The 19,934-nt window shown below is 36.6% G+C and overlaps 2 protein-coding genes and 1 non-coding gene across 3 annotated transcripts; all 3 read right to left on the reverse strand.

The window, feature by feature from the left end:
• Positions 1–2,121: 2,121 nt before the first annotated feature.
• Positions 2,122–2,266, reverse strand: LOC114005554 (U4 spliceosomal RNA). The gene has a single exon (XR_003547397.1). It is a non-coding gene; the product is annotated as a U4 spliceosomal RNA (small nuclear RNA).
• A 1,480-nt stretch (positions 2,267–3,746) lies between these two features.
• LOC102481247 (olfactory receptor 4L1) lies at positions 3,747–4,685 on the reverse strand. The gene has a single exon (XM_006165668.1). The coding sequence runs from the start codon at positions 4,683–4,685 to the stop codon at positions 3,747–3,749; it is 939 nt and encodes a 312-aa protein (XP_006165730.1).
• Positions 4,686–15,548: 10,863 nt separating this feature from the next.
• Positions 15,549–16,487, reverse strand: LOC102487535 (olfactory receptor 4K13). Its single transcript, XM_006165681.2, has one exon. It carries the CDS (start codon positions 16,482–16,484, stop codon positions 15,549–15,551), a length of 936 nt encoding a protein of 311 aa, XP_006165743.1. The 5' UTR covers positions 16,485–16,487.
• Between the last annotated feature and the right edge of the window lie 3,447 nt (positions 16,488–19,934).

The raw sequence follows: 19,934 nt of genomic DNA on the forward strand, positions 1-19,934 counted from the left end.
ACTTATAGTCCTAATGTCCCTGAATAGAATTGCTCCAACGTTCTTTTCTACTTTGCTATCATTTATACCTTGGTTTTGTCTCTCTAATCTATACCTCATGTTTTAATTTGTCTTTCACATTTTCCTTGTATCTGTGATGCACTTAAATAATGTACTGGCTTTGCTTTCTAATTTTCTCTTCAGATGTGTCTTTTCCATTGGGCTTTAATTTCAAATTCCAATTTTCTTTTCTAAAGGTTGTGTCTTTTTAAAATACAACGTCATTTTGTAGTGTCTTGTGCATTCTTCTTGATTCATGTTTTCATTCTTTTAACATATTACATTTACATCTCTATACAATAATTTCCATATATTTAATATTTGTAATACCATTTTTTTTCTGTTGACTTTCATATATGCTGGAATTTTGTTTGGTTTGTGCCTCATGCTATTTGATTGTAAGTTCATATTTTAAATCCTCTGTTAGATTCCAGTTTGTCATTTTTGAAGGTACATTATTTTCAGTGAAGATTTGCATTACTTCTGCCAAATGTGTGAACCTATACTAAATAGCCAGTCAAAATATTTATCTTGATGTGTTGGATCACACAAAGAATGCAATGACCAACAAACCCTTCTTATGAAAGCATTTATTTTAATCTCCTCTAAGAATCAAGGTTGAAAGAGATTGTTTTCTTGCTGTTTCTTTCTGCCCACCTGTCTTTCTTACACTGTTCTCTTTTATGAGGGTCTGAACACCTAGCCTGGCTTCCAATCAACTTTCCTATCCAAGCTCATGGTGCTTTTCCAAATACAAAGATGTGCTTGTAGGCGCTCCAGGCAATGGTATTCTGCAGATGGTCTCAGAGTGAGCATTGGTGCTCATTTATCTTCTTGGCATGAAATTCCAGCTTCATACTGGGTATCAGATGTGTTTTTCTTTTATCTTCCTTCGGTATCTTTAATTTATTTGAAAATGTATTCTAAATGGTTTTAGAAATTACGCATGTCTTATAATAAAAGAGTTTTAGGGTCTTCAACGTGCTATACTGACAGATGAAAAATATTTCAAAGTACTTTTGCAGAGTGTACTCCCATCCACTAGAAGATGCATATTTTAATTTATAACTGGCTGATATTCCTTTAATATGGAGTATGTTGTAAAGTAAGACTATGTTTGTTATTGTTGTTTACTATAATAACAATAGACTCTAATATAATTCCTAGTAGCAAATATTCAAAACTTGTTATATTTTTTCTTTTGCATTTGTTTTATATTTGTTATGTATACTACTCTTTTGGCTTAATTACAGTACTTTTTTTTTGAGAGATTTTTGCTATAGGTGTATGTGCTTGCCAGAGACAGAGAGACAAAGAGAGACAGAAAGCAAGAAATCACCCCAAGTGTGTTGGTCACGCTGCAATTCCTTCTCCTCCATTCTCTTCTCGGGATTTTGGGCATGCATGCACAAGTGCCCAGTGTGTTTTAAGCCACTGGATCTGGGACTTGAACCGTGGTTAACTATGATGGAGTCCAGTGAAGTAACCATTCTGCCATCTGCTGCTCCAGTACTTTCAATTTTATTACTTAAATATATGAGTACTATATGTTCTTCTATTTAACATATAACATCTCATAGTAAAGGTACATATACTCTTTAGTAGATGGTTAAATTGAATAATATTATGCTAGAATATAGTTCATTTTTCTTTATCGGTATGTATGAACTACTATAAGCCAATTTCAGTGCTAATTACAAAGATTACAGAATTTATAATCTAAAATGAAGGAAATATTAATCTATAACTACACAGGTAATTAATATGGTAATACCTATAATATGCACAAATAGAAATTGTAGCATATCATAAAGAATTAAATCATCTAAACTAGTCATGAATGCATAGGAAAGGTGTTCTAAAATGTACCATTTTATTTGAATCCTCTGAAAGAGTAACCTGAATAAGGAGGTGATGGAAGCTTATTCCAGGTGAAGATAATAGCCTTACAAAGTTGTGAGTTCACAAGATGTCTGGGTAGCATGGTGGTAGCATGGTGGTTAAGGTCCTGGACTCCCACTACATGACCAACTACAGTTTGAATCCCAGATCTGATGGTTTGCTTTCCCACAAGATGCATGGTTATTTGGATAACTTGAAAAAAGTTCAATGTGACTTTAGCATTATAAAAACAAGTTAATTGGAGCAAAATTCCATAGTTTTCAATTAGCAATAATCGCGCCTCGGATAAACCTCACTGACTACGATACTGCCACTGCGCAAAGCTGGCTAAAATTCCATAGTTAGATCATATTATGAAAGTTACATTTTGAACTTAAGTCCGAATGCAAACAATATAGTTTTAATCAAGGATGTGAAATGAGATTTGCTTTGTAAAAATTTATTTATTGATTGATTATTATTATTATGAAAAATTTGATCAGAGAGAGAGAGAGCAAACCACAAGGTCTGGAATTTGAACCATGGTTGGTCATGTATGAGTCCAATGCCTTAATCACCAAGCCACCTGCCAGCCCTGAGATTTGCTTTTCTAAAAAAATCATTTAGAGAGAGATTTTTGCTATAGGGCACTTGTGCTCACTGGAGAGACAGAGATAGAAAGCAAGAAATCATCCCCCAGGGGGAAAGGCAATGCTGCAATCCCTTCTCCTCCATTTTCTTTACAGGATTCTGGGCATGCATGCACATGTGCCTGGCCTATTTCAGGCCTCTGGGTCTAAGACTCAAACTGTGGTAGACTACATGGGAGTCCAGCAATGTAACCACTATGCCATCTGCTGGTCCTAACATTTGCTTTTTAAAGACATCAATCTACTTGTAGAGAATTCATTGAAAGGAGAAAAATATCTATGTGTCCATTTAGAGTCAGTTATGAAGGTATTACCTAGTGCAAGCAAGAAATGTTGGACTCTTGAAATGGGAAATATTATTTAAGATAAAATGGATATAGGATTTCTAATTTTGTATGCACTGCCCATCTCCTTCTCAACATACATGTTCAAATAACACTTAGCTTTTAAATACAATAAGTTACAGCCCTACTGGAAGTAAATTTAGCTGTAGTTTTACATAATGCCCTTTGAAAGGTAAAGGTACATGGTATATTACACAAAATACAGACACATGCCTCTGTTTTTCTTTGTATTCATCGAGGATGAAATGTCAGCTGTGCGTATTTATATTTCTAAGTGTATTTGGTATCACTGACTGCTCTTAGTCTTATTGAAATGGCCTTTTCATTGATTTTTTTCCTCTGGCATCTTAGATTTATTATACTTTCAAATAAACTGACTTATTCTTTTGGTTTTTTTTGCTTCATTGGTTCAAGAAGTCAGAATTACATTTTTCTTATTATTAACATTATTTGAGTCACAATTCAGGTAAGGTACTTCATATAACAATAGTACAAAGTTATGAATGCCATGAACAATAGTACAAAGTTATGAATGCCATGAATCATCATAATCTATTAAAATAATATCTAATAATATTAACATATTTTTATAGTTATTTCTTCACTAATAAATGCATATTGAGTGCCTATGGCAAAAATACTCATTGATTGCTGCAGATCTCTAATTATCTCTTCATAACACTGTTAACTGTGCATTTAAGTAATTTAGTATTAACATTTTCTGTATTGGTTTTAATTCTAATAAAAAAAGTGATATAATGTATTATACAAATGTATTCAAATGATCTTAGCATAGTATTTGAAATTTATGTTAGTTACTGAGTGCTACAATCTAGAAGTTCTGAATGGAGTTGACATGTTGGAGTCGTAATTTTCTCATGGCCCCTTGCATTTTCTGATTTCTCAGGGTATAAATAATAGGATTCAGTAAGGGTGTGATAACAGTGTAAAATACAGCAAGAGTTTTATTGCTTGCAAGATTACTGAATGGCCAGGCATAGATAAAGATACAAGGTCCAAAGAACAGAGTGACCACAATGATGTGGGCAGACAATGTGGAGAGAGCTTTGGTCAGCCCTCCAGATGATCTTTGTTGTACGGTGACCAGGATCACAGTGTAGGAGACAAGCAAGAGGATGAAGCAGATAAAAGAGAGCAGCCCACTGTCAGCAATGACAAATAACTCCAGGGAATATGTTTCCACACAAGCAAGCTTGATCACAAGGGGAAGGTCACAAAATATGCTGTCTACAATATTGTGGCCACAGAAAGGCAAGTTCACTGTTAATACCATCTGGCTCATGGTGTGGATGAAACCAATTATCCATGAAAGTAACACAAACCTATTCAGCAACCTGTGACTCATGATAGTTCTGTAGTGCAAGGGTTTGCATATGGCTATGTACCTGTCGAAGGCCATGACTATCAAAAGAGTCATCTCAGCGCCCCCAAAGAAGTGCATAAAGAACATCTGGGTCATGCAGCCCCACAAGGAGATGGTCTTGTGTTCAGTGAGCAAGTTCGTTATCATCTTGGGTGTTGTGGCAGTGGAGAGACACATGTCCAGAAAAGAGAGGTTTCCAAGGAGGAAGTACATGGGAGAATGAAGTGTGGAACTAAATGTCACTGTGACCATAATGAGAATGTTTCCCACCACTGTAGCACTGTAAATCAAGGAAAATGTCACAAAGAAGAAAATCTGGAGTTCCCATGGTCCAGAAAACCCTAGTAGAATGAACTCATTCACTACAGATACATTTTTAGGATCCATCTACTGAATTCAGGAAGGTTCCAGAAATTCTGTATATACAAGTAGAATTAAAAAAAAAAGTCACAGTTAGTACTAGTATTTTCCTATTTCTATTTGTTGGTGCTAATAATAGTTGATAATATGAGAACCTATAATTTAAAATATATCAGCTCATCAATGTGTATAATTGGAGATTATATTATATATCACATCACTTTGAAGCAATGTTTTTTCCAATTATGTAGTAATTGAAAAACCTTTGAAGGAGTAGAAGTTCTATTTTCCATTATTTTTCTTTGTCAAATCATTCTCTGATCCAGGACCAGTAGTTAGCGTAATGGCTCTGTCACTGGACTCCCATGTAGTTGACTGTGGTTCGCGTCCCGGACCTGGTGGCTTAAAACTCATGCCGGGTGTGTGTGTGTGCGTGCCCAAGATCTGGAGAGAAGAACGGAGGAGAAGGGATTGCAGCGTGGCCATCCCTCCTGGGGGGGTGATTTCTTGCTTTCTGTCTCTCTGTCTATGTCTGTCTGGCAAGCGCACACACCCTATAGCAAAAACCTCTCAAAAAAAAATTATTCTCTGATAAATTGACTTGGATTTTGTCACTAATCTGTTCATGTAGGAAGATTAGGTAGTAATGAATTACTGTTTGTTTGATCTTTTATTATTACAATCTTCTGTATCTGTCACTTTTAGAGGTTATGTTTTCCCACTATATAAGGAAAATAGAATTTGGAAAAGGAGAAAATTACATTGTCCTATATATATATTAAATAATTTATAAAGGTAATCCTATGGTTCTAAAATAAACTAACAAGCACTTTCACACAAATTAAGGGCTAATTTTTATATAGAAGAAAGTATTTGGGTTTACTAAAAATAATTTTGTTTCTTAATTTCTCTTGTGTAGTATACTAAAAATTTCAGAAAACATGGACTCTGCTTCAGATTTTTTTCAACTTGTTTTCTCAAATCCTTTGTGTTCCCATTGTTCGCAGTGAGGAGCTCATGTGGTCCATGTATGTGGTACATCTACGTGGTGGTTAGGAAGTAAGTAGTAAAGTGATTTGGTTCCAATACCTAGATTCTCCTCAGATTGTAATGTATAAGATTAAATGATCTTTACTTGGATGTTTAAGCATTTTTCTTAGGATCTAGAGTGATCATAAGTGATCAAAAAGCCCATCCACAATGCCACAACCAGAAAGGTGCTCTGCACAGTGGCTGAGCCACACGGGGACACCTGGGTTTAGTTCCTAAATCAACCTAAGTCAGGCCAGGTATGGTGGTATTACCTGTGATTGTAACAACTAACTGGGAGGCTGGAGCATGAGGACTGCAACATGCAAGACCCTGTCCAAAAATATCCCTCTCTTTCTCCTCTGCTATTGCTCTCTGTCTTTCTCTGCAAACAAACAAACAAGAGCAAAAAGTGATCAGTAAAAATTAAGCAATCGCTATGTGCAAGCCTCTGTTCTAAGTGTTTTGTATACTTAATGCATTTAGTGTTCATAACAATCCCACAATGTATAATATATACTATTATTGTGCTCATGTTGCATATAAGAAAACTATGATATAGAAATATTTAATGTCTTATTCTTGGATACTGCTAACATGGATCAAGACTAGTGTTGAAGCCCCGTCAGTGTGACACCAGAATCTGGGCTTATACTAATGCTTAGTGCATCCAAAATTTAAGAGTTATATATTTACCTCCAGACCATTATGTGTTGATTGAATTGATATGTTCCACATGAATCCCTTAGGTGCATGACTCAACGAATACTTTAGGATATCCCTCTGTCTTACAATATTCTTATGAAAATGAACCACTGTTCTATATGTAGGGAGTTCACAATCTAGAAAGATATGATTTATCAGACAAAAATAAGCCCTATGAATAAACAGTTAATTTAGTACAGGATGGGTACAAGATTTAAGAATTTCCAGTAAATGGAAATCAATTCCAAGTGACTATTTCAGACACAACCTCAGGTTTTGTTGCTAAAATATTCAAAATACCTAAAAACAAAACAGTTTTTACAATCAGTTGAACCAAAAAGATAAGGCATAGAGAATGTGTGAACAGGGGCACGGAGATTCCCGCCCTATGGCAAAAGCCAATGGAGGCTGGATGATTGCGGCATTGAAAACGTGTGAACATTTATAAGAAGAAAAGAAGTAAGAGCCATGAATAGGAAAAGTGGTGTATTGAGAAAAGGGATTGAATGAAAGTAACCAGACAAATAGGAAGGCCACAGTTTTTTCTCTAAGAACCTATAATTCTTTTCTAATTTTTACCTCTACTCAAGTTCCTGTCAAGATATCCTATCATCATTATCCAAACTTAATTTCAATTGTTTTCTTACCTTTGTTTTGTAAGTAATGGCTAGAGTGGGACCAGCAGCTAGCATAATGGCTATGTCACTGGACTCCCATGTAGTCGACCACGGTTCGTGTCCCGGACACACTGGCTTAAAACTCACGCCAGGCACATGTGTGTGCGTGCCCAAGATCCCGAGAGGAGAATGGAGGAGAAGGGATTGCGGGAGGAGAAGGTGTCCGGGCGGGGCCCGCCCCCCGGGGGGGGGGGGTTGATTTCTTGCTTTCTGTCTCTCTGTCTCTCTCTGTCTAGCGAGCGCACATGCCCTATAGCAAAAACCTCTAAAAAAAAAAAAAAGAAAGAAAGAAAGAAAGAAATGGCTAGTGTGACAAATTAGGGAAAAGAAAGAAAAAGAATGCAATTCCTTTGGGTCCACCTCTGGCAGCACACTGAATGAGTGATGAGGGATGGGTAATGGCCCTGAAAGATCAGCAAAGACAATTGTCCCAGCACACCTTTTTAGCAGGATTGTGATATCTATTTATCATGAGAATGAGCAAGAATTTTGCTTTAAAATATCAAAGAAATTATTTGTTTTTATTATGATGTTTTAGATTCTATGACTGTATATCTCTATAGCATTGCAGTATGGTTTTTCCAACACATGCATATAATATATGACATTCAAATCAAGGTATTACCATATACATTATTTTCAACAGAGAACTTTGCATCCTTTTTGCTGTTAAGCATTTTTTTCCTTTGCTCTTCTCACCCATCCTCTGTCATCTAATTCCCTCCTTTATAGTCTTTGGTATCTATATGTACCCTCTTTACTATTATCTTGGCTTTTAAGACCTTTGTGATAGTAATTTGAATAATTAGATATGCCTTGGAGAAATGATGAGGGCTGATGATTGTTAGATAAAATGAATATGCCTACTATAATTTAAGGATAAATAACTTTGCTACCTGGAATTTTATGCCCTATGATATAATGACAATTAAGTGCAGTCAGTCTCCCCAGGTTTTAGAGTCAGGACCACCCCAAAGAGATGTAGTAAGTTTCAGGTGAGATGGTGTCCTTACAAACTCATAGGCACAGAATAAGCACTGAGGGAGGCAGACATTTAATCTAATGCATTCATGTAAATTCAACAATACAATACTAAGTGTTTTCCATGTAGATCCCTACAGGAAAAAAATGAGCCAAGATTTGTTTTATTATTATTATTATTATTATTATTATTTTTGGAGAGGTTTTTGCTATAGGGTGAATATGCTCGCCAGACAGAGAGAGACAGAAAGTGAGAAATCACCCCCCAGGGGGATGGCCATGCCGCAATCCCTTCTCCTCCATTCTCCTTTTGGGATCTTGGGCAGGCATGCACACACGCCCGGTGTGAGTTTTAAGTCACCAGGTCCGGGACTCGAACTGTGGTTGACTACGTGGGAGTCCAGCGACATAGCCATTATGCTAACTGCTGGTCCCCAAGATTTGTTTTATTAAATGGTGGGATACGAGCATTTTTGCTCTTACCCATGGTATATAATATATATTAGTTAATGTAAAAGTAATTGATTCAAGTAAATATTTGCACTTCCTTTCATTTCAGCCATTTGAAGAAATAAACATAACTTTGAACTTTACTGATTTTATGTTTTGCAAAAATTATATGTGTTAAATCAGAGATGAACTTCAAAAACATTACACTTAGTAATAGAAGCTTTACACAAAAGACCACATGCTGTATAATTCTATTTATATGCGATGTCTAGGAAAGGCAAATTTGTAGAGATGGAAAGTATGTTAGTGGTCACCTTGAGAGAAAGAGAGAAGCAGAAAGTCAGGTACCCCCAACAGCGTCCTTATGCCTTGATCTGCCCCTAGTTTTAGTTGATCAGGGGCACATGTGTGCCCACCTGGCATACTCAGAGAGGGCATGAAACTCAAACCCTTAGAATCCAGTTGCATTTATACTGCCATACACATGATCCTAGTTTAAAAACGCCTTGAAATGCTTTCTCTGAGTTTATGTTTTTGGTTGCCATATGTACTTAGAAGCTTGATATTTTGCTATTGCTAGTATTTAGAATGCTAGGGTCATAATGAGATTCATGGCAGATTCACATTTTATTGACTCCCTTGAATATGAGTATCTTTGAAGTACTTCTCTTTACTCTTCTCAGGCCTCATTTGTATTTATGGTCTAATAATAAGTTTTATATATAGTTATTCTAAATAGTTAAGGCCACTAATTCTCTCACTCTGGCTCCTTCTCCTACTATCAATATGATATGCTGATTTACATGTTCTGTCAACCCCTGAAACTTGAAAAGAAAAATACTCTTGATTATTTGATTATTTTCAGTCATAGTTTGACTTTACTAGAATTTATCTTTCTTAATCATATCCATCATACTTAGTCACGCATCATCTACTACCAAATTTTACTCTGTATTATTATTTTGAGAGGATATTTCTTTTAAATTTCCATAAAATATGTTGATCCCAGCTCATTGTGAAATATTACCATGTAATCTCTTCGTTAGAGAAGATCTGTTGCTTCATAAGTCAAAGCCTTTGTCTTTCAGCCAATACAAAATTCATTAAAATACTATCTTGGTATATATGAAACTCCCAATCAATTAGCTCCCTATAAAATTTACACTTACCTATTCTAAAGGCACAATAGGAGGAACAATAGGTTCAAAGGATTATTCAGCGTTTAAATTTCACTTTTTATTCTCTGTGATACTCTGTATATGATTCTGTGTACTATTTTCTGCCTCTTTTCAAAAAGATGTGAAACACTTAGGGGGTGGATTTGTGGGAGCGCTGGGAATCCAAATTTCAGTGGGAGTTGTTAACACTCCAGGGCTGCTGTTTTAGTATGACCAGGGAAGATGTTTACACTCAATGTATGGCCCTATAATAGGCTGTGGTTCTCCCTAAGTGGGGATTTGATTAGAACAGCCATGAGAGTGCTGGTTGATTGACTGTTGTAGAGTAAGTGTAGACAGCTTTGACTTAGTGGGACTTTCTTTCTATTTTATTACTCCCAAGCTGCCCACTATCTTCTTCTAGCAATATTGTGGGTAATTTTTTAGAAGAATACTCTTCAAACCTTTCTTCCTAGACCAATAGTTCTTTATTTCTTGATAGACTATAGACCTTCATTTACCTACTAGGTTAAAGTTTGGGATTTTAAAAAGTTATTTATTTTATTTTATGTATGATTTTAAAAAATTTGCTATAGGTGATGTGTGCTCACCAGAGAGAGAGACAGAGAGAAAAAGGGAAAGTGAGAAAGTAAGTCACCAGTCCAGGACTGAAACTGTGATTGACTATGTGGGAGTTTCAGAGCTTTAATAATCTTGTCACCTGCTGGCCCCCCAGTTCAGGGATTCTTGACTTATTCCTTCCCTGTCTTATATTTTGCTTGTCTCAATTTATTTATTTATGTAATTTATTAGTTTTAATTTTATTATTTATTTTATTTATTAGAGCCTATGACTTTAAGCCACTACTACTATTCCCTGTTTTGTTTATTTTTTTCTCTCCTAGTCTCATAATATGGAAGCCCAACACTTAAGGCTCTGCTCCAAGCAGGTCTGGGCAAGAAGACAGAGATATCCTCTCCCCATGTTTTCAGTCCAGGGCTTTGAGAATATCTTTCCTCACTCATCACCTACTCATAGGACAGAAGCTCTACTCTGGACATGGCAAGCTGTGAATAATAGGATCCCTCATCACCTCTGTCCTCCAGCTTGCTTGCAGAGCCTTTATGCCCAAAAAGGCAAGCCAGGATAGCCAGGAACTTGATTCCCCACTGTGCCCACCCATAGTGCAAGGATATCACTTTTGGAAAAGTCCCCAGCTCCTATGCAGTGGTGCAGAGGTTCTGCCCAGAGCGAGAGGCGTGTCATAAGGATGAAGACCCACAGCCTCACTTGAGAGATCTATTTTTATTTGAAACAGAGCCTGGAGAATTCCATATCTATCTATGGATATTGACAAAAACAATGGAGATATTTATAGAGAACAGCTATGCAGATTCTCATAGCTCCAAGCTATTGGTATAAATAAATCAAACAGAGCAAACAGAAACTTAACTCAAAGAATCAAGCAAGAAATAGAGAGACAGACATGCACACCCGTGCACACACACACACACACACACACACACCCTACTGGGGTCACAGTCAATCCTGGGGCTAGGGAGTCTGCCGGCGTTGACTGGCTGCACCCACTTAGAAACCAGAGAAAGGATAGAATACATACGGGAACATTTTCTAAGCCACATGTAAATCCATTAACAAAGGAAGGAAGCCTACCTGCAGAACCAAACATTGACTGTGAAACATGCCTTACTGAATCCAAAGCAATACCTAAGAAGCCAAAATAAAACTAAAAGACTTATTTTAATTTTTCTTAAAAATTGAGTTACAAAAATTCTAATGGTGTAGAGAATTGTGTGGAAACTCACATGTATGCACCTCTGAGAAGTGACTGGAGAAGGAACTTTCAGGGGTCCTTAAAGGCGGGGTGGGCACAAAAACATAAACTCCTTGAACTGTGAGAGCAGCCTCCAAGCCACTCACACATCTAATGTGGGTAACTGCTAAGGGGGCTTAAACAAAACCAGTAAGTTCCTTGTGTTATCCTTGAAGCCTAGCTGGACTTTCAAAGACTGGCTCACCTGGGAACCAGCAGTTAGTGTAATGACTATGTTGCTGGACTCCCACGTAGTCGACTGCAGTTCGCGTCCCGGACCCGGTGGCTTAAAACTCACGCCGGGTGCGTGTGCGTGCGTGCCCAAAATCCCAAGAGGAGAATGGAGGAGAAGGGATTGCGGCGTGACCATCCCCTCTGGGGGGTGATTTCTCGCTTTCTGTTTCTCTGTCTCCGTCTCTCCAGTGAGTGCACGCATCCTATAGCAAAATTTGGCGGAGCGCACGCGCCTTATAGCAAAAAAAAAACCCCTAAAAAAAAAAAAAAAAAAGAAAAGAAAAAAGAAAAAGACTGGCTCACCTTGCTTAACATTAAGTCCTCTTTAGTTATCTAAGCAGAGATTAGAAGTTGCATACTGCAGGGGAAATGGATTTCATAATTAGCTAAGCTAGGTGTTGCACATAGCAGAAAATAACAAAAATTTTAAGACAACTATTATAAATATATTCTAAGAATTGAAGGAAACCATGCCTAAAGAGTTAAAGGAATGGGTCACCCTGTGGCGTGGTGGTTAAGGTGGGTGGATTCCACATGGCTACCACTTGATTTGAGTCCTGGACTAGGAGACTTAAGAAACACACTGATCCATGTGCATGCATGCCTGAAATCTCAATAGGAGGGAGAAGTGGAGGAGAAGAGATTGTGGTGTGACCATTTCCCATGAGGGGTATTTTCTTGCTTTCCCTCTCTGTGTTTCTCTGGTGAGCATAGGCATACTCTGGCAGAGATTTAAAAAAGAATTCAAAGAACATATGAATACAGTATTTCAGCAAATAGAGAATATCAACAAAGGTAGAGAAATTATAAAAATATAACCAAATGGAAATTTTGAAGTTGAAAGTATAACTCATGTAAAGAAATCACTAGAGGAGCTCAGATTTGAACTGGCGGGAAAAAGAGAAGGGAACATGAAGTTATACCTACAACGATTATGCAATCTCAACAGAGCAGGAAAAACTAAAGAGCCTCACAGAATGCGGAACACCATCAGTGTGCCAATTCATATATTATGGATAGGAAATTTTGATTTTTAGATTGGGTCATTAATCTAATAGCAATCTTATTAATTCAAATGGAGAAAACAGGACAAATAACATGTTTGGGAAAACAGGTAATTAATAAATTAATTACACTTTAGGCTCAAGATGCCTTCAATAAAGCTGGGGAAATTGTGTATGTGGCTCAGAAATGAGTAGAAGAAGGGGGAAAATAATACAGTCAAGAGTTCAGTACCTGCAAAAAGCACTGCCCCAAAAGGCTGGATGAACAAAAGACGAAATTGCGATGCCCAGCGCCCATAATTGCTGTTGACACAGTGCTGTCATTGCTGCTCTTGGAAACTCTGTTCCGCTCTAAGAATCTAGGATTTCATATACTTCAAGATGCATCTTGCTGATGCACCTAGTTCCTTACCAGTATTTCTGTAGTCCACAGGTGTCCTGCTTCTGCTGCTGCCAGAAACAAGCAGTGAAATGTAAGGCTTCTCCTTTTTTCCACCTTCTAGTATCATGTTTCCAACTGGTAGTCTTAATTGGTCAAATATCACAGGGATAAGTTTGCAAGAGAATTTTTAAAATGTATTTTCAAGGCTTATAGCTCTCTGCTATAGACAGGAGAGTATAGAAGAACTAATATGAGGCTGAAAGTCAATGAACTTCCAGAGCGTTCTCCTTTGACTACACTAGTAGACCAACAGCCCCTTGTACTGTTATTTAAACTTCCAAAAGTTGACAAGAGCTTCAGTCTAAAAGATGCAGCTATACTGAAAACAGATTAAGATACTCCCTTTCCTCCTAATGAAAAGACACAAATCTTCATTGGTTATCTGATTCAGTGTAGTGTTGATACTTCTCAATCAGTCATAATCTTGCATGAATATAATATAGAGACTGAATTTTAAAGTAAAAAAAAGTTTTGGAAAAAAAAAAGAAAGAACAATAGATAATGCACACTCTCGTGTCAAGTACTTCATGACCACAAGACTTGATCATAAAAATCAAAAGAGAAAAAGTTGTACTATGTTGTATACAGCTGTATCTTGTTCTGATTTAAGTAATTAGTTTAAGACTAAAAGTATCTGATTAATTTAGACACATTGAAACCAGTGAGAGCAGTAATTATGTAAATGAAGCTTCAATAATTAAAAATGCAAAATTGTGAATGTAAAAAAAAAAAACATAAAGTAACTACCATTTCTTTTAAAAGGAAAAATAAAAGCACAAAAGCAACTGGAGGACTAGACAGTGGCACAACCACATTGGGAGTTTTGGATTTGAGGCAACATACACAAGTACTTGGCACATGGTGTATTTTTCAAGCTGCTGGGTTTGGGACTTGAGCTGCATAGTCAGCCATTAGCCATGTGGGATCTAGCTGCCTTAACTACCTTATCATTGGCTGGCTCTGTCTCTCATTGTGTTTGTCTCACTCATGGAATAAATAAATAAACTTTTAAAAAAAGAACTGGAAATATTTGAATAAATACAATTTAGAAGAAGTATTTTTAACTTCTAAAATCATTGTTTAACTAACAGGTTGTGATAATCCATATTCATGGCCACCACCCTTATTATTATTATTACTATTTTTTAGAGAGAGATTTTTGCTATAGGATGTTTGTGCTCACCACAGAGACAGAGACAGAGAGACAGAAAGTGAGAAATCACCCCCAAGGAAGGATGACAAAGCCACAATCCCTTCTCCTCCATTTGCCTCTCGGGATATTGGGCATACACACACATGCACAGGTGTGAGTTTTAAGTTACCAGGTCCGAACTCGAACTGTAGTTGACTAAGAGGTAATCCACTGAAGTAAACATTAAGCCATCTGCTGCTCCCCATAACCACCTCACTTTACTGCTTATTGATTCTTCTGTTTTCATCTAAATCTCCAATGACAGTGATTCTTTACTTGGTGGAATAAATCAAGTTTTGCTTTTTACTAGATTATATACTTTTTAACTACTTTCGCTACTAGACATGTAAATACTGTGAGATATTACAGCAAATCACTTGAGTTTCAAAAATTGTCTTCCTTAATCTATTTTATAACAACAATTTTATTAGGTTGTTGAGAAAGTCATGACTTTTTTTATGCAAAAATGTATCATGATTTTCTAGTCAACCCAATAGTACAATTGGAATAAATCATAATAGCTAATTTAATAAACTTTTGTTTCTATTGAATCAGAAGCAAAAGGAGACTGTGTTTTGGCAACTTTTCATTTTTAGATTAATAGAAAGATGATTTTCTTGTTGAAAAGATGTATTTATTGGGAACTATGATTTGTAAAGGAGGGAAACAAAAATGTATGGATGTTATTAAAATGTAGATAGAAAATATTTCCAGTTAGAACATTTTTAGTTAGAAAAGTATAGATTTTTGTAATTAGGTGTAGGATCTGATTTTGGATATAGTACTTATACAATAATTGCTATGGCAGGTTTGTTAAGTTTTCAAATGCTCGATTTTGTTTCTTATTGATGATATTTAACTTAGATTCTCTATTTTAATGGATGTAAAGATAGAACATTCATGAAAGCGTCTCATGTATGATTAGAACTCAATACATAATATTTAAACTATAATTTCCTGATAAACTTAGTTACAACACACACACACACACACACACACACACATACACACACACACAGATATACATATACAGAAAAAGAAACACGAAATTTTACTGCTTATATGCTTATATTGGGAAAGGTTATCATTTTTTAAAATAGGTTATGTTTTGTACAAAATCATACACCTCAATGTCTTTGGATGAAAACAATGATGATGATGCTTTTGTTGATTATAATATTTCAGTTAAAAGGTTGATCTGGAACTCACATTCTTGATCATTTTCCTTAATGCTTTCTTCATATCTTTATTTCTGAATGTGTAAATGATTGGATTTAAAAGGGGAGTAAAAATTGTGTAAAACACAGAGAGGATCTTATCAGTGGAGACACTGCTGAATGGCCACACATAGATAAAGATGCAAGGGCCAAAGAACAGAACCACCACTGTAATGTGTGCTGAAAGAGTAGACAAAGCCTTGGAAGACCTGCTGGAGGAGCGATTCTGGACAGTAATCAGGATGATGCTGTAGGAGATGAACAGAGGGATGAAACAAAACAAAGAGAGCAGTCCACTGTCTGCAATGACTAACAGCTCCAAGATGTAAGTGTCAGTGCAGGCAAGTTTGATCACTCGAGGCAGATCACAGAAAAAACTATCCACAACGTTGGGACCACAGAATGGCAAAGTAATTGTGAAAACCATTTGACTGGTTGTGTGCACAAAACCGGTGGCCCAGGAGAGAAGTGCAAGTCTGATGCAAATGCAGTGGCTCATGATATTTTTGTAACGGAGGGGTTTGCAGATGGCAACGTATCTATCAATTGCCATGGCTACAAGCAACATCATCTCACTTCCACCTAAAAGGTGAAGGAAAAACATCTGGGTCATGCAGCCTTCATAGGAGATGATCCTATATTTACTAATTAAATCATAGATCATCTTAGGAGTAGCAAAGGAAGCCAGGGACATATCAATAAAGGACAGATTGGCCAGCAGGAAGTACATAGGAGAGTGCAATTGAGGGTCCAATTTCACTACAAAGATAATGATGAGGTTACCTAATACAATGAATATGTAGATGATGGAAAAAAATAAGAAAAAGAAAATTTGTAATTCAGGAGACTCTGTGAGTCCCAATAAAATAAACTCAGACACCATGGAGTGATTTCCTTTTTCCATTTCTTTAACTGTTCAAATACATTACCTAAAATAAAATAAAAATAGATTAAATTCTGTGAGATGACATTGAGAGATGAAATACATAGTCAGTTAATTGTGCTTTCTAAAATCCACTGAAATGTACACTAAAAAAAATACTGGGAGCCAGTTGGTGACAGCTATTATATCTAAGAAGAAAACAATGAGAACTGAAATAAACAGAAAAAATGAAAAAAACATGAAGTGGCTTATATATGACTAAAGATTGAATTAGTAAAAAATAAATCCAATGTAGTTTTTAAACACTTTGAAATGTTTTAAAAATTCAGAAAAGTACAAGAATAATATAGTAAAGAACAGCGTACAATTATTCAGAATTAGGGACTAGCAGATAGCATAGTTGTTACATTGCTGGACTCCCAAATGGCCAACTGTGGTTCAAGTACAAGACCCTGTGGCTTGAAAATTATGCCCGGCACATGTGTGTGCATACCCAAGATCCTGGGAGGAGAATAGAAGAGAAGGGATTGTGGCATGGACTTCCTCCCCGGGAATGATTTCTCACTTTCCCTCTGACTGTCTCTGTCACTCTCCCTCTGGTGAGCACATGCACCCTAAAGCAAAAACCTCTTAAAAATTATTTGGAATTAATAAATATTAGTATTTTTATCATTTTGCTTCACAATTTTTAAGTAGGATTAAAATAAAAACTTGCAAAAGTAAAGTTCATTTGTTATTTTACTATATGTTGTTTTATAAAAAACATAATTGTATATATTCTATCAAAATAATATTCTGGGAATAAACATTGTATGGTAGTTGATCAATGGCAATTATAAAAATATAGCACTGATATATACAGATGGGTTCACCTCCATTGCGCAGGGTTAATGAGCTACTGACTGTGATTAGAATCCTCAACCTGAGAACCTGAAATAGACCTGGGCACATGCACAATAGCCCAAGATCCAATCGGCTGGAGGACTGACGGAAGGGGAGCAAGACGTGACCAAACACTGTGGAGAGTGCTTGTCTCTCTCATGAATGAAGAAAAACATTTTTAAATAAATAAATAAATAAATAGGACCAGCAGTTGGCATAATGGCTATGTCGCTGGACTCCCATGTAGTCGACCATGGTTCAAATACCAGACCCCGTGATTTAAACTCATACCAGGCATGTGTGCGTGCATGTCCAAAATCCTAAGAGGAGAATGGAGGAGAAGGGATTGCAGCATGGCCATCTCCCTAGGGGGTGATTTCTTGCTTTCTGTCTCTCTGTCTCTCTCTGTCTTTCTGGCAAGGGCACATGCCCTATAGCAAAAACCTCTCCCCCCAAAAAAAATAATAAAAATAATTTTAAAAATAATGTATGTACATATCTCTCTACATATGAAAACTTTTTCTTTCTTCCTTCCTTTCTTTCCTTCTCTTTCTTTTTCTTTATTTCATTTTACCAAAAGTTTCCAGAAACCTCTCAGAGAGAAAGAAAAAGAAGAAGGAGAGGAAGAGAGAGAAAGACCTTCTAACAAGGCATGGTCATTTCACAATCCTTTTTCTTCCATTCCTCTGTTCTGTCAGAATTTTGAGCACACATTCACATGTGCCTGATGTGTGTGTGTGTGTGTGTGTGTCTGTGTCTGTGTCTTTTTTTTTTTTTCTTTCTTTCTTTTTTTTTTTTTTTGAAAGAGATTTTTGCTATAGGAGTCTAGCCTTGTAACAATTATACTATCTGCTGGTTCCAACGCCAAGATTCTTAACAAAGGTTGTAAAAATTTACACTACAGTATCTTCGCAAATCCGTATTATTTTAGACCCTACTCAAACCACAAATTTTATTGTAGGAAAGCAATAATGGCTTGATATTAAGAAATCTAGGGACCCCCAGTTGGCATAATGGCTGTGTTGCTGGACTCCCATGTAGTTGACCACAAGTTCAAGTCCCAGATCCAGTTGCTTAAACCTCACGCTGGGCGCATGTGCGTGCATGCCCAAGATCCCAAGAGGAGAATGGAAGAGAAGGGATTGCAGCATGGCCATCACTCTCACTTTCTGTTTCTCTGTTTCTCTCTGTCTTTCTGGCAAGGGCACACTACCTGTATCAAAAACCTCTCAAAAAAAAAAGATTAAAAAAAAGAAATCTAAATGTGCCAGTTATCTTTATTTATTTATTTTTTTGGAGAGGGGATTTTGCTATAGGGCGTGTGCGCTCTCCAGACAGACAGAGAGAGACAGAGAGACAGAAAGCGAGAAATCACCCCCCAGGGGAGGTGGCCATGCCACAATCCCTTCTCCTCCATTCTCCTCTTGGGATCTTGGGCACACATGCACACGCGCCCAGTGTGAGTTTTAAGCCACCGGATCTGGGTCGTGAACCGTGGTTGACTACATGGGAGTCCAGTGACATAGCCATTACACTAACTGCTGGTCCCAATGTGCCAGTTATCTTTAAATTCAACATATTCCCCATCTGGATTACTGTAGGAGTTTTTTGAAAATTGATAGGTTGATTCTAAAACACATGTTGGAATGCAAAATGCTAAGATAAACCAAGGTGATCTTGAAGAAAAAGCTGTGGACTTTATACTATACTTTATACCGAGACCTAATATCAAAACATGTAATGAGACAGTTTTGATGTTGGCTGAAGGATAGGAAAATAAACCAACAAAACTGAAAATACAAGAAAAGCTGTACTTGATGAAAGCCATGCATAACACACTAAAACATATTTGGGTGAGAGTCACAGACCCATTAGCTGGTGCTGACTCTTACTGGGGGAAAGGAGACTCTTAATGTTAGAATTTGATGACATCAGTAAATGCTAGCAGCTGGCTTTATCATTTTCTTAAAAAGCAGGCTTGAAAATCCATACCACTTAGCTTTTAATAGTTATAATTTATTCCTCTGAGTTTGTTCTTAGGTTAGCCTGAGATGGCTGTCCTGGGGCATATTACAATGCTATATGCAGCACCGCTTCGACCCTTAGGTGCTTCTCCATGAGATGATGAGAGAAGAAACTTTGATACATTTTTTTTCTTAGATTTCCTAATAAACCCTGCCTTTTTGAGGTGTGCCCATGCCATGTGACATATGTATTTGCCTTCACGCGATACTTACTCTACAGCTTGACAGAGTTACAACATTTCAGAGAGAGTAGATCCAGAGAAGGAAGAATGAGACAGCAAAATACAACAGGGATTGTTTTCCAGATCTAGGTACAAATACATATATAAATGAGATATATAACAGAAAAGATTCAGTAAACAATAATAGGGCAAGTAATAGCAATTGGCAACTGGGGTAAGTGAAATAAGATCCCAGTCTAATTTCTCATATGAAAATAAATTTCAGAGAGTAAAAGATTTGTATCTATAAAAATAAAACCATGATATTATTAAAAGTAAATGCAGTTACATATTATTTTGACATTATAGAGCTAATGAAATATTTTAGACATAAATCTAGAGTT

Source organism: Tupaia chinensis, unplaced genomic scaffold (assembly GCF_000334495.1).
Source record: "Tupaia chinensis unplaced genomic scaffold, TupChi_1.0 Scaffold143986_1, whole genome shotgun sequence".
Taxonomy (NCBI): Eukaryota; Metazoa; Chordata; class Mammalia; order Scandentia; family Tupaiidae; genus Tupaia; species Tupaia belangeri.